General features: G+C 44.5%; 1 protein-coding gene across 5 annotated transcripts in view; it reads left to right on the top strand.

Annotated features, from left to right (window-relative positions):
- MFF (mitochondrial fission factor) overlaps nucleotides 1-11,400 on the top strand; it is a 34,868-nt gene extending 23,468 nt beyond the window's left edge. For 3 of the 5 annotated variants that reach the window (XM_077826062.1, XM_077826063.1, XM_077826061.1), the window contains 3 exons: nucleotides 7,597-7,659; nucleotides 9,874-9,958; nucleotides 10,514-11,400. In XM_077826062.1, coding sequence (XP_077682188.1) covers nucleotides 7,597-7,659; nucleotides 9,874-9,958; nucleotides 10,514-10,645 — 280 coding nt within the window. In that variant the 3' untranslated portion in view covers nucleotides 10,646-11,400. Of the gene's footprint in view, nucleotides 1-7,596; nucleotides 9,000-9,873; nucleotides 9,959-10,513 lie in introns of those variants that run through there. The other 2 variants (XM_077826065.1, XM_077826064.1) reach the window with 2 other exon arrangements.
- Nucleotides 11,401-14,278: the final 2,878 nt, after the last annotated feature.

Below are 14,278 nucleotides of genomic sequence, written 5' to 3'. Positions count from 1 at the left end.
TTTTACACTTTATGGATAAGCTGGTTTATAAAGGGTAGTTATTTGGCCAAAATTAGCCCATTTGTGCCACTTATTGTACACTGAATTTGATCCTTTACCCTTAATTTGTTAGTACTGTAAGACTGATGCATCCAACAATATAACATTACTTATAAAGACTAATAATGGTGACATTAATTTATCAAACTTCATGTGTTACTTTAATGGGCTGCATTAGAGAGGTACACATAACTTGCTTCCAGTTCCTGAGGAGTTGACCCAAAAGCCTTCAGAGTAATTACTGGGAAATTCTTGGAATAGCATTTTAGCATTGGAATTGTCTGCATCAGGGAATTCTTAAAAATTTTGCTCCTCACCCTCTTGATTTTAGCATCCCAGTGAAATATTTCTATAACATAACCCTGGTGTAAATAAGGCTTAAGTTAAGCTGTTTCTTTCCCATTCATTTTGGTAAGGAATTGAATCGTAACTGTCAAGCCAATCTTATTTGTGTGGTCAGCATTCAAACTGACCCCTCCTATAGTTAACTAGAGTTGTCAACATGTTCATACAGAACTATCTATCTCAAGGTCACGTAATTGTGAAGAACTCCAGACTTGTTGGTCTTATGCTCAAAGATGGATTTTCAAAGAGGTCTAAGAGAGTTAATTAGATACCCAGTTCCCATTGAATTCAACGTAATGACTCCCTTAGAGTCTTTTTAAAACCTCACCCATAATTTTTGCCAAGATTTTGACCCTTGTCCAACAGTTTGGTGGATAGTAACAAGTTAACATTTTCATGTCCATATCAATAAAAGGTTAAACATAACTGTAGTATGTTTTAGTTTTGCAAAATTGCCCCTCCCAAGTAAGGCAGAGTTAACTTTCCAAAAAAATAACATTTAAAGATTTATAGCATGTAGAAGACTCGTTTAAAAATATGTGGTGAAATCCTGTCCTCATTGAGATTAATGAGAGGTTTGCCTTTTACTTCAGTGAGGCAGGATTTCACCCATATTCTCTTGGATTTATGGAAAAAATAGAACCTTCAAATATTGTTTGCCTTTCTAATAATTATCTGATGAGCTTCCAAGTCTGAAAGTTTCAGAAAACAGCCTTACTGTTTCTGGATTTTATGTTGATTTTGATGTACTTCTTTATGGAAATTCCTAAAGGAAACTGAAAACAATTACTATCCATCTACAATTTTGGCAGGGATCAAATATAAAATTATTGATGGACTAACGGGGTGATCTTTTTTCTTTTGAGTAAATGTATTTTCAGATGTTTAGATCTTCCAGACTATTCTGTCTGAAGTGGGAATGTGAAATTTGGATAATCCACGTGCATGGTTGCAAAATAGATATATATTTTAAATGTTTCAAACTGTTTTTCTTTGTTCTGTGTAGTATAGTGTTCCCTATGTATTTCAAGGCATATCTGTTCTTATTTTAATATTAATGATATACTTTTTTCATTTGGTGTCACTGAAAGAGATCTCTTAAAATGAACAAGTTTTGATTGTTCTATTTACTGGAAATACTCTTTGGTTTGGTTTTGGCTTGCTTTTCTGTTTCAAAATATTGCCAGTTGATGTCCCAGTCTAGTAAAATTACTGATGGTAGTTTTATACTATTGTAGATAAGGAATTTATTCTTAGAATTTTATCAGTATTACTAACCTATTAGACTATTTAAATTGAAAATAGAATTTAATTCTCACTATTTATACTGTCTGTTTACTCTTGCGTTTTATTCAGCTTGGACAATGAAAATAAGTCAGTTTCATTTTCTAACAAGCCTTCATTTTCTGGTTGTTCTGCAGTAATGTCAGTTTTGTGTTTCCAGAGCTGTAGGGGAGTGTTTAAATTTTCAGTGCAACCAGATTTTTAATTAAATTTTAAGAAACCTTTTTTTATTTTTGGTACAACTTAAGCTTGGGACCTAAAACTAGTGTCCCTTTTAGGTTGACCTGTGTTGGTAGCAACTCCATAGTTAAGGTAGAGCTAAGATTTTCATTTGCATCCAAATTAAAATAACTCTTACCCACGCTAATAATTTTAATTTTGTCTTTACATTTGGACCAGTAACTTTTCAGAGGGAAATTTAATTTTCCATATAATTTTTAAGGTAAAATATTTACAAACATTTTGCAGAGGAGGCATTTTAAAAATGCTCCTTCTCTGAAGTTCTACTCTGTTTTCCACATGCTTCTTTGGAATCCTTTAGAGTCTAGCTAAATAATCACTATCCCCCACAGATGACAAATGTAACATGCTCACTCAACAGCTCAGAACAGGCCGTTTTTGAAATGTTTAAATTGAACAAACAATTGGTCACCTTATTTGGCATAACTGTTTTTAGCAAAGGTAAGATTAGCTGACAGAACCATTCAGATATGGGATGAGACCATAGGGGGGGAGAGTAAATGGGGTTCTGTGGGGCATGACGAGTTGAGAAGGGCTTTGTGACTTTGGTAGTGTTTGGGAAACCTGCGGTTGACAGGAAGAGGTTTTCTGGAGGTTGGGAGATGGTATATTTAGAGTGGGGAGTTGTAGTTCCATGGCTGTGCAGGGGGATAAGGGTCTGGAAGTGGTAGAAACTTAGGGTATGTCTACACTGCAGTGTAAACCCAGAGTTCGAACTCTGACTCAAGCCTAGCCCCCATTCCATCTACATACAAATTACACTAACCCAGGACTCAGACTCAGGGACCAAGCACCTCATGTGGGTGGAGGGTTGAAGCCTGAGTCAAGCTGGGACCCAGGGTTCAAACCTTATTGCTTTGCAGTGTAGCTGCAGCCCCACTGGACTCGTGTTCTGGGAGTCCACAAAAGTATCCCACAGGCCTACTTTCTTTGTCCTTTGGACAGTCAAGTTTGGTGGACAGTCAAGTTTTATCACTGCACCATGAACAAAGGGCTAGAGTGGCCACATTTTGGGAGGGTGCAAGGAAATCTGGGATACAGGTGGTGGGACGCAGGCCTGCATAATGAAGTGTAGATGCTGGAGCCACAGGCTGGAACCCAATAATCAACAATTCCTAGCCTGGGCTTACAAATGAGTGTAGATGCTCAAGCCCTAAGTTAACAAACCCAGGTTCTGCTAACTCAAGTTCTACTAGCCCTGGGCTGACATTGCATTGTAGACATATCCCTAATGTGTCTGCCAAGGCATTAGCACATTAAGGGCTTTCCTGGTGGTGCTGAAAGGAGCCAGGGGAGAGCAGCTTTAATCTGATGCCTGTAGTCTGTCAGTTCACAGCTCCTCTCTGATGTACTGTAAGCAATTAATCAGAGCGGAGCTTCTCACCCAACCCACCTCCAGTTCCCCTGTGGCCCTGCATCATTCCCTCCTCACCTCGCTCCCCCCAAAGATTTCCACATCAGACTTAAGGCCTGTAAATCAGCATTGGTGGGTCAGCATAGGGACTTCTGCTACTTTTTTGTATATAAAGAGAGGACATGCATTTCCAAAGGTGTCAAACCAAAACTTTTAATGATAACTACATTCTCTCTCTCGCACATGCGCACACACACACTAACACAAACTGAAAGCCAAGACATTCATACTTAGTCTGAATGAAAGACTGTGTCTTATATTTTTTTCCTCAACATCCATGAGTTCACTACTGAATTATTGTTATGGGATCCCCCAAAATGTACTCTGCTCCAGACAAATGAAGATGAGCTCAGATGGACCATTTCAGCCACTGCACTGCTGTCCGTTTTTGCCTCCCCTATTGTGCTGCAACACTTTGCAGCACAGTTCCCTCCATGTTCCATTGTGTTTGCAATGGAATATTGTAATATGCTATGTACAGATGGCATCAGGGATGTGGTTAATTTTGATAATTTATTAGTATTAAATATACTTAATGTGGTGACCAAAATGATATCAGCGAGGAAATTCAAAGTTTTAAATAATTTATGACAAAAGTTACTCCAGTCATTAAGGAAGCCCATGTAGAAAGCTAATAACCAGACTAACTGCCTGTTGTACTCACAGAGCTGTACAAAAATTAAGTAATTGCTAGTTTTAGATAAAGTGCAAAGAGACCTAAAAGTTAATTGTATTGATTTTAGTGGCTGCTGCATGCTATATGAGGACCCTGTACTTGAAGTGAATGTTACCTTTTTGAAATCTGCAATTAGCGAAGATGTGGCAGGGCAAAGTACTGTTGGTTCTTCTACCCAACCAGTTTGCACAGGAACCTAATTCACTTACAGCTTTACATTTAATTTGATCTGGATGGAGGAATTAAGGCCCAGATTTAGAAAGGTATTTAGGCATTGTTCTCCTCAGCATTACAAGGCCGAAGTGTCATTTTCAAAAGTGACTAGGGCACTTAAGCTTCTAATGCAGTTAAGTGTTGCAGTACTGAACAGAGCAACATCTAAATATCTTTAAACATCTGGGCCTTAGAGACTTGTCCACAGATTAAATCAGAATATTAGTTTGGATTAGAACTCATGGTTTTCTAGCTCCGAGTCTCTAGCCCCCAGATAGCGGTTTCCTAGAAAATGTAGTTACCTCTAGAAGGGTAGTGTGTTTGAGATCAATTAGATAACAAGGTTTTGCAGATGCTACAGAACTAAATTGCCACAAATTATTATTATGGAGGCCAAGAACTGAGAAAGATTTTGAAAATTTTTGAATTTTAGATAATGAGAACAGCCAAAATTATATTAGGTGGGATAAGAAATGAATAAGGGATATCAAAACTCATGCTTCAGGGTGTAAACTAACCACTAACTGCCTGGAGTGGAAAGAAACTTCCTGTTTGGGCAATCTGTTCCACAGTTGCCCATTATAGGGTTTCTTACAGTTTCTTCAGAAGTATCTAGTTCTGGCCTCTGTCAGCACAAGATCCTGAACTAGATGGAAAACTGATCTGATCAGGTATGGCAGTTCCTATCGTTTTATAAATTTATTAAATAAACTCTCTGTTCTAAAGAGGAAATATTAGCACCTATAAAACATTATCAAATACAACAGAACTCATTCTTTTGGGCAAGAATGCTGTCTTGTTATATGTGGAGGGGGATGAGGGTGGGTATCTTTTGTTTTCTTTTGTAAAATAACTTTCTGCATAGAATTGCCAGGCATCTGGTTTTTGACCAGAACACGCAGTCGAAAAGGGACCCTGGTGACTCTCGTCAGCACTGCTGACCAGGCCTCTAAAAGTCCAGTCAGTGGCGCAGCAGGGCTAAGGCAGGCTGCCTGCCTGCCCTGGCTCTGCACGGCTCCCAGAAGCAGCCAGCATATCCCTGTGGCCCCTAGGCACTGGGGCAGCCAGCTGGTTCCAAGCGCTCTTCCCCGCTTGCAGGCGCTGACTCCGAGGCTCCCATTGGTCAAAACCACAGCCAATGGGAGCTGCGGGGGCGGCACCTGTGGGCGAGGGCAGCGCGTGGAGCTGCCTGGCCGCCCCTGCATCTAGGGGCCACAGGGACATGCCGGCTGCTTCCAGGAGCCGCATGAGGTAAGCGCTGCCAAGAGCCTGCACCCCTCGCCCTCTTCTGGAGCCTGCACCCCACAACCCTCCCCACACCCCAATCCCTCTGCCCCAGCCCTGAGCCCCATCCTTCACCCCTCATTCCCAGCCCCACCCCAAAGTCTGCACCCCCAGCTGGAGCCCTCAACCTGTCCCGCACCCAACCCACTGCCTGAGCCCAGTGAAAATGAGTGAGTGAGCAAGGGTGCGGGAGAGCGACAGAGGGAGGGAGGGGAGATGGAGTGAGTGGGGATGGGGCCACGGGGAAGCGGGTAGGGCAAGGTTGTTTGGTTTTCGGCAATAAGAAAGTTGGCAACCCTATTTCTGCACTGATTTCATTCTGCTGGCTAGTGTTCGGAGTACTCCTCTACCCTGATATAACACTGTGTTCTCGGGAGTCAAAGAACTTACCGTGTTACAGGTGAAACAGTGTTATATCGAAGTTGGTATGGAGGGCCGGGTAGGGAAGGCTGTGCCTCCCAGAACAGCCTGGCCCCGCCTCCTAGCTGACCCCCACCTACTTTCCGTCCCCTGACTGACCCCTCAGAACCCTCGATCCATCCAACTCCCCCGCTCCCTGTCCCATGACTGCCCCCCCAAGACCCTCTGCCACTTATCCAACCCCACGGCCCGGCTGCCTTAACACGCCACTAAGAGCAGCGGGTCGGAGCCAGAGATGGAAGGAGCGGGGAGAAGCGGAACAGCGGCGTGCTCAGGGGAGGAGGCGGAGCAGAGGTGAGCTGGGCGGGGAGCGGTTCCTCTGCGTGAACCCCCCCCCCCCGGTTACTTGCTGCGGCCCTCCCCACACACCCCCTTCTCCCCCCCCCCAGCTCTGCTCGGCCTCCTCCCCTGAGCGTGCCGCTGCTCTGCTTCTCCCCCCTCCCCCCCAGGCTTACACAAGCCTGGGAGGGAGGGCGGAGGAGGGGAAATGCTTTACCACGTTATATGCGAATTAGTGTGATGTTGGATTGTGTTATATCGGGGTAGAGATGTATGTTATAGAAACTTTTTTTTGTATTTTTAATTTTATGGGTGAGTTTGTTGCTGATACAAGTTAAGCACCAGAATTGCTGATCAGAGACAGGCCTAGTGCAAGTAAGCACAGTGCAAGGTTTCCGCACTGTTCTGTTTGTGCACCTCAATCTTCATCTTCTTGAAATGAAACTACTAATTGTGAGGTTTTTGTGTGTTCTTTTGTGTACATGGCTGCTCACCTGTACTCCTTCCCCAGAGAGAGTTCTCTTAGCCTTCTCAGCGCCAGACCTGTGGACTGTGTGTATCCTCTTGCCCACACACTTCTGCTCTAAAGGTCATCACACCTGGATTCTTTAGTCTTACCTGGAGCCTAGTATATACTTGGGACTAGCATGTTGTGCAGATGTCTGCAGCTGGCCTGAAGTGAGATAAGAGTGAAAGAAAGAGACCCCCAAGGCCTTGGAGAAGTGATTACACATCATAGATGTTTCAGCATACAGACAGATGCTAGAGATCAGTTACAGCCTCATTTTGAGAAGTGCTAAATGCCTGCAACTCCACAGTAAGTTAGGAGGTGCTGTGGGTGCTCAGCAGTTCTGGAAATCAAGACCTTAGTACCTTTTCAGCAGCCATGAGCATACTAGACACAATTGTAGCAACCTGGGAAGTCTTGGCTCTTCTATTTCTGCTGAGATGGATCCGAAGAGGATAGAAAGGAAAGAGTTAAAAAAAGAAATTGGAAGAAAGACAGTAAGTGAAGGGGAGAAGAGGAGGAGCTGAGATTGTTTTTCATTATTAGCATTTAAAAAGCCTATCTGGAGAACTCTTATTCACAGACTTGTATCTCAACAGCATATATTCCCATAAATCAGTCTTTTCCATCAAGAATGACTAGGTTGTTACAATAGCTGCATACTTTTATTGTTAGTGCTATATTAAATAAAAAGAATATTATATGGGGTATTTCAAAAATACAGTTTACAACACGATATTAACTAGATATTATATTGTATTGAAATACCATACAATATAATGGAAAATATTTTGACATTTCTTTGTCCTTGTTTCTTTTGTTGTATCTTTTCTCTGTGTTTATGCTGTTTCCTGCTTCTGTCTTGTGCCTCCTATCTGCAATAACCTGCCGTAGGCCTGTGTTACGAGGTGGGTCAGCTGCTGCCACTTCCTCTAACCCTCATCATGAAAACACCAGGTAAACGTATTTCTTTTTAGTCAGGGTGCACTATTTTAGGCTTTAAAATTTCATGACTTAATTGTTTTTGATTACTGAATCCCAAAATAGTTTTGGGGACACCTATGCTGAACGTAACATTTGATCAACATCCTTTCTGCATAGAGAGAGGTTCTGTGGGGCATGACTGTATGCCTATCACTGTCATTAGCAAAGCTCTCATTAAGGTTCAGGTCCTTAAAATATGTTGTCAGCTTTAGAATTTAGTTTCAATTTGTCAATTGAAGCTTTTAATCTATGATAGAAGCACATGTGGTAGTACTTCCATTGGGCCTCTGACCTCTGCTTTTCTCTGAGAGAAGTAAATAAAGTGGTGTGAAGCCAACTAATATCTAAAGTGTGTATAAACAGTAAAATGTAGACGTTTTCAATAATGTGCCTTATTGTTTTGCATGGGGTTTCCCATATCCATTTTTCTGTTAGATGTGTGTCATTTCAGAGTAAGTGGGTAAAAACCTGATTTATGATTTGATGGCTAAAACTATGAGATCTTTCTTTCTGCGTATTATGTAAATTTCACTTCCTTCCACCTCCCACTCTTTACCACCCCTGCCATCTCCCCAAAGTAAACATCCTGAATATACAAAAGTTATAAAGATTTTTAAAAGCTGAGTAGGGGTGGTAACTCCTTTTTCTGTTATCTAAACATTAGCATTTTAAAATAAGAAAAATTGGTCTATTAAGAATAACCCTCAACAGATCTCCAAGTCTGGATCCATACAGATCATTCTTCTGGGTTGACTTGGGAATTTATAGCTTTCATAATTGAGAGTGATTTCTGGCTCTGCCAGTATAGCAGATTGCGGCAGTGGGGAGCTGTCTTTCCACTGCCAGAGCCTTTCCCTCCGGTAGGGAAAGGCTCCGACAGTGGGGAGACAGAGGGATGCTACACTGCTAAAAATAGCAGTGCAGATGGGGATGGTACTGCTTGAGCATGTAGAAAGCCTGGAAGGATACACATCCACAAGGTTCAGGTGAGTCTTCACTTGTGTAAACAGTGCCTCATCATCTATCCTTTTTTTCTTATACTCATGCTGGGAAGGCATGCAGTATATGTACTCTAAATGCTGCTGCAAGAAGTGTGCAGTGTAAATGTACCCTAAGGGTTTATGAAATTCAGTGGCAGTGATTCAGAACTCATTGGCAAGGGCTTTAATAGCTTCCTAGTCTCTGCCTGAGAGCTAAGCGTATCAAGAGCTCCAGCCTCAACAGATGTCAATTTGGGGGAGATTATAATTAGCTCCCTGGGATAAAATACTCTCTTCTCTTCCAGCTCCTTCAGAATTATATAAAAATGATTTATTTCTGAACTCTTCTCTAGAAGGCTCTTTGTTGGATTATGAACTCAGGGATAGTGGCTTTTCTTTGCTTGCAAAGTTTCTAAGCCAGCGGTTCTCAAACTCTGGGTCGGGACCCCAGAGTGCTTCAGCCCTGCGTGGCAGGGATTAGGTTACAGGCCCCTTGTCTGAGGCTGAAGCCCTTGGGCTTCAGTTTTGACACCCCACCTCCCAGCCCGGGGCCGGGCTTTGGCAGGCTCAGGCTTCGGTCCCCCTCCTGGGGTCATGTAACAATTTTTTTTTTCTCAGAAGGGGGTTGTGGTGCAGTGAAATTTGAGAACACCTGTTCTAAGCGAATACATTTTCTCAAGTTGTGGGGGGTTTTTTTGTTTTTGTTTTTTTGTCAAAATTAGCATTTAGTTTGAATATCATATATATCTGTTGAAACTTCATGTCAGATTTCAATATCTGATTTGTCAGATCTGTTAAATGTCTCAACTATATTTTTGGGGTTTTGGCTCAAGCTCTTTGCAGGTTTCAATATTAGATCAAGCAATTCTGAGAGATTTACCTTATGGTCCAAACCACAATACAGATTACTTCCAAAAGCTCTTTGTTTTGTGGAGCATCTACAAAAACACTTAGTCCTGGAAAGCATTAAAGCCCCAATTCAGCCAAGCACTTAAGCACATGCAAACATTAAAGTAAACGGGACATGAGCCCGGGTCTAAGTGTTTTCATGAATTAGGGCCCTAAAGCATCAGATGCTTTTTTAAAAGTTGAAAAAGACCTTTTTTTCTGAAAATTCCTGTTTGTTATAGAGGATGTCAAATATTGTACCAATTACTCTTCACGCAACATGTAGAGCAGCTAAACTTTTTTTCCCCCCTTCTGATAGGTACGGTCTTTCAAACTTGGATGCAACACTTGAGGGAACTCCAGATGACATGTCAGTTGTGGATGCTGCTTCCTTAAGAAGACAGGTATCTAAAATATGCTTCCTGGTGAGATAAAGAAAAAGATTTAGAGCTGAAAATGGGAGAACAGGTTAGATACGTGATTGCACTATAATTTGCAAAGGCAGAATATCTCTGACATCACATCTATGGTTACTGGTCATCTCTATTCACTGGCGCACCCAGAATACTCTATTATTCTGGGCATCTCAGTGTCAGAGGGATGTTGGCAAACACAAAGGAATCCAGAGAAGAAAAACAAATATGGTGTATAATGGTCTTGAAGGATTGACTGACTGATTTAGGAAAGAAGACAAGAGTTAAATATAGCATGACTATATAACAGTTAAGAGGAGGGGGATCCAGCTTGTGCTGGGGGATCCAGCACAAGATCAATGTGAGTTATTTCCCTAATAAAGGACTTAAAAACTGGAAAATGTTGTCCTCAGTCAATGAACCTCCTAAACACTGAGGTTGTGCCATCTAATCTTTAAGAATAATGCATTGTACTTACTTTTTATATATTCTTTAGAGAATCTAGCAGTCTTATACCAGGCATTAAAGCAGACTTTCTTTTTTTAGATAATCAAACTTAATCGCCGTCTACAGCTTCTGGAAGAAGAAAACAAAGAGCGTGCTAAAAGAGAAATGATCATGTACTCAATTACTGTAGCTTTCTGGCTACTCAATAGCTGGCTATGGTTTCGGCGCTAGACACAGCTCTCCAAAAGATTTAATAGCTGGAAATAGAAAGAATTTTCAAGATCTTTTGTCTCTAAATTGTATGCTGTTTTATAATCCATGCACTGAGAACTTCTGCCACAGAAAAAGGCTGTAGAGTTACAGTGTTAAAGGGACATTCTGTTGCTCAGTAATATTTATTTTTATCAGTTTGTACTAACATACTTACAGTATCGTCCCTTTGCATGTCTCAATGTAAATATTGATAGACTCATTTTGGAAAGGAATTTGCTTCTCTGCTATGTAAGGATAGTGACCTGCAGAAATAATCATTGTCTCTCTTGTGGTAGGAAGAGAATGGATTTGGAAAAGAAAAGTATCTGTAAACAAAGTATGTAACACAAGTATGAGGTTTTTTTTATTGTTGTTCTCTTGTTAGATGCAGTAATTTTATGGCTAAACATTATTGCCCTAGTTTTCCTTTAGCTAAACTAGTTACAGCTGTGTGCCAGACTTAAAAAAAAAAACAAAAAAAAAACCACCTTTGTTCATTAATATGTCCCGTTATTCACATGTACAGATTGAATGAAAGGCATTCTTTGCTAACATGATTCAGCAGATTATCCAGAGGTGTGTGTAATATGTATTTTCATATTTTAGCTTTAATTTTGCAGATGTTTTTCTATAAAAGACATTTTTAAGCAAGTCTGTCTGTGAGTGATCTAAAGATTATGAAATATAAGGTACCAATGTAGTGTATTTAATAAATATGTCAAACCAACACAGAATTTAATGTAAGTTTTTAAAAGGTTTTCATTACCTTTCTTATCTTGGGAATTCTTAAACACTATTTCATTCAAATGTGCAGGAATCCTGTATTTTCAGACAAAAACTTATTCTTCCTTCAAAATGCTAAATATGCTTCCTATTCACTTCCTCTAGCCAAGCATCATTTCCAGAATCACTGTCCCTCAACTACTTATCCATTTCATTATGTAAAACAAGAGATGTTGAGTGTCCTCATAGATATCTCCTCTACCTCTCTCATAGGTAGAAACGGAAGTTTATTGAATTTGCTATTCATAACATCCAATTTGGAAACTTACTGAGATTCAGCATGTTCTTTTTATTTCTTAAATTTTAAATCAATTATATTTAAATTTAAAAGGCAGCCAAAGAATTTTCTAAAAGGCAAAGGAAGAAAATCTGTAGGGGTTGTATTAAAGGCAAAATATTAGCGGTCAGTAACTTCTCGTTGGAAGCAGGTGTCCTATTTTGTGTTGAATGTTATATATTCACCACCACACGGTGATGAGTACTGCCAAAATCTTAACTGGTTCCCTATAAAAAATTCTGATTTAAGGGATGTGCCAAGAGGTGGAGGGCATGGGGGTGTAGTGGCAGGGAGGAGATTGCACAGAGGCAAACGGGGCTCGTTGCAGGGGGTGCAGTGGCAGGGAGGGAGTGGCACAAGGGAGAAGTGGGCAGGAGGGGGTTGTTGCAAGGAGCTGGCAAGTGGGGGTGTGTATGTGCCCAGGGGGGTGAAGGTGGCAGGGAGGGGTTTGCACAAGAGAGGAGTGGGCAGGAGGGAGATGGCAGGTGGGGGTGGGGGTTGCCGGGTGAAGGTTGCCCAGAGGCAAAAGTGGCAGGACAGGGTGGGTTGTTGGGGCGGGGGGCGCACAGGGGAGAAGGTAGCTGGTCGGTGGGTGTTGGAGGGCGTGGCACTGGCTGGCAGGGGTTGCCCGGGTTGCTCCCACATACACCATTCCCCAGGACAGGGACTGGACCTGCCCACCCCCCGGCGCTCCGTGGGCCTGTGCGGCTCCCTGCGGCCCGGCTAGGTACCTTGCAGACGGAGTAGACACCCTGCTTCTCCGCTCAAAGAGCAGAGCACAGCTGTGCCTTCTTCCCCGCACTGTGGGGCCGAGCCAGGCTCCCTGCTGCCCCCAGGGCTCTCAGTGGCGGCGCAGGCAGCCAGCCCGCCAGAGCTGGGCTCCCCGGAGCTCTGTGTCGGCAGCAGTAGCCGCCACTGAGAGCCCCGGGAGCGGCGGGGAGCTCGGCTCAGCCCCCCCGGCGCAGGGAAGAAGGCACAGCTGCCCGTGCTAGACCCTCCCCTTCCCCGCTCTGCCGCCGGCTGCTCCCCTGGGGGAAGGATTGGCAGTGCTGCGGGCGGCCCCTCTGGAGATGGGAGGTGGGGAGCAGCGGCAGCCTTATGTTCCGCTGTTTAAAAAAAATTGGGGGGGCACTGCTTTTTGGCGCCCCCACCCACTTGGCGCCCTAGGCGGCTGCCTAGTCCACCTAGGGGTTGCGCTGGCCCTACCCAACAGACCCCCCGGAACTCCCATGCCTACCCAACCCCCCCCCCGTTCCCTGACTGCCCCCCCAGAACCTCTGTCCCCTCCAACAGCTCCCTGCCCCTTATCCAACTCCTTCTCCCAGCCCTGGTCCAGGCAGGGCACTGCGTATGGATGCTGTGCAGCGCGCTGGAGCTTGCAGCCCCACCCCCTTACCATGCCGTTCAAACCATGGCCCCTTACCATGCGGGCAGGAGCTGCAGAGCTGCCCAGGAGTGGTCCAGAGCGCTGGCAGCGCGGCACACTGAGTCCCTGCGAGAGGGGGAAAGGCGGGGGAGGGGCTGGGGGAACCTCCCCCGCCTGGAGCGCAGGGAGCCTTAACAATTTTTAACAACCGGTTCTAAAACTGGTTCAAAATTTAACCACCAGTTTGCACAAACCAGCTCCAGCTCACCACTGCCACCACCCCACTCTCATGCTCACCCTTTGGGTTTTGCCCACACTGTGCTACAAGCAATTGCCTAGTGTGTGCGTTTATTTTTAGTTATTTAAACAGCCTGGCCACCCCCACCAGTCTTTATCCTTAAAATACGTATGATCAGCTGAGAGAGGGTGGGATGAGATCGCGGCCCTTCACTGGTCCTGCACTCTATTTATCTAGGACAGGGGTGAGTGCCCTAGAGCGCCTGAGAAGAGTTAGCTGGGTGCTGTGCCGCTCTTTGCATTAATGCAGCAACTGCTGGGGGCTGGGAGGAGGCAGCACTGCTGCTTTCTGGCCTGAGCCTGGGTTGCCAATTATGGTTGGATGTATTCTTGGAGGTTCCATCACATGCCATAAGCTTTAATTCCTGGAGGTTCTAGGACAATCCTGGAACGCTGGCAACCTTAAGCCGGGGTCAGAGCAGCGCCCACGTGCCCAGGCCGGAGCCCAGGCAGCTGTTAGCTAGGGCAGGGGCGGGTCCCTCCTCTTCCCTGGGCTATGAGTGACCGTGGGGTACCAAGGCAGGAACGCGGCCGGGGCCGGGGCCGTGCCCGGGGAGTCTGGGCCTGCAAAGCGGGGGAGGGACCGGCATAACCCGAGCCCCTGGCCCTCCTGGAGGCCTGGCCGCATCGCATCTTTCCGATGTCAAACTTACAACTTGCCGACCCGGGCGCCCTTGCAGGGGAGAGGTGGGCCCAGAGCCCCACAGCTCCCGGCACGCGGTAGGCGTCGGAGGGGGGGCTGTGGCTGGAGCAGCGCCTGCTGGGAGTTGAAGTCCCCAGAGCCGCCCTGTCTCGGGCGGGTCACGCGCTGAGGCGTGGCCGGAACGTTTCTCCCCGGAACTGAAGGGCCGAGGGCTGTTTCCCGCGGCCGGGCTGCTGGCGAGCTCCT

The sequence above is a fragment of the Eretmochelys imbricata genome, chromosome 9 (genome assembly GCF_965152235.1).
Source record: "Eretmochelys imbricata isolate rEreImb1 chromosome 9, rEreImb1.hap1, whole genome shotgun sequence".
NCBI classification, from domain to species: Eukaryota; Metazoa; Chordata; order Testudines; family Cheloniidae; genus Eretmochelys; species Eretmochelys imbricata.
Note: the sequence above shows the minus strand (reverse complement) of the source record. Positions and strands in the feature narration are given on the sequence as shown.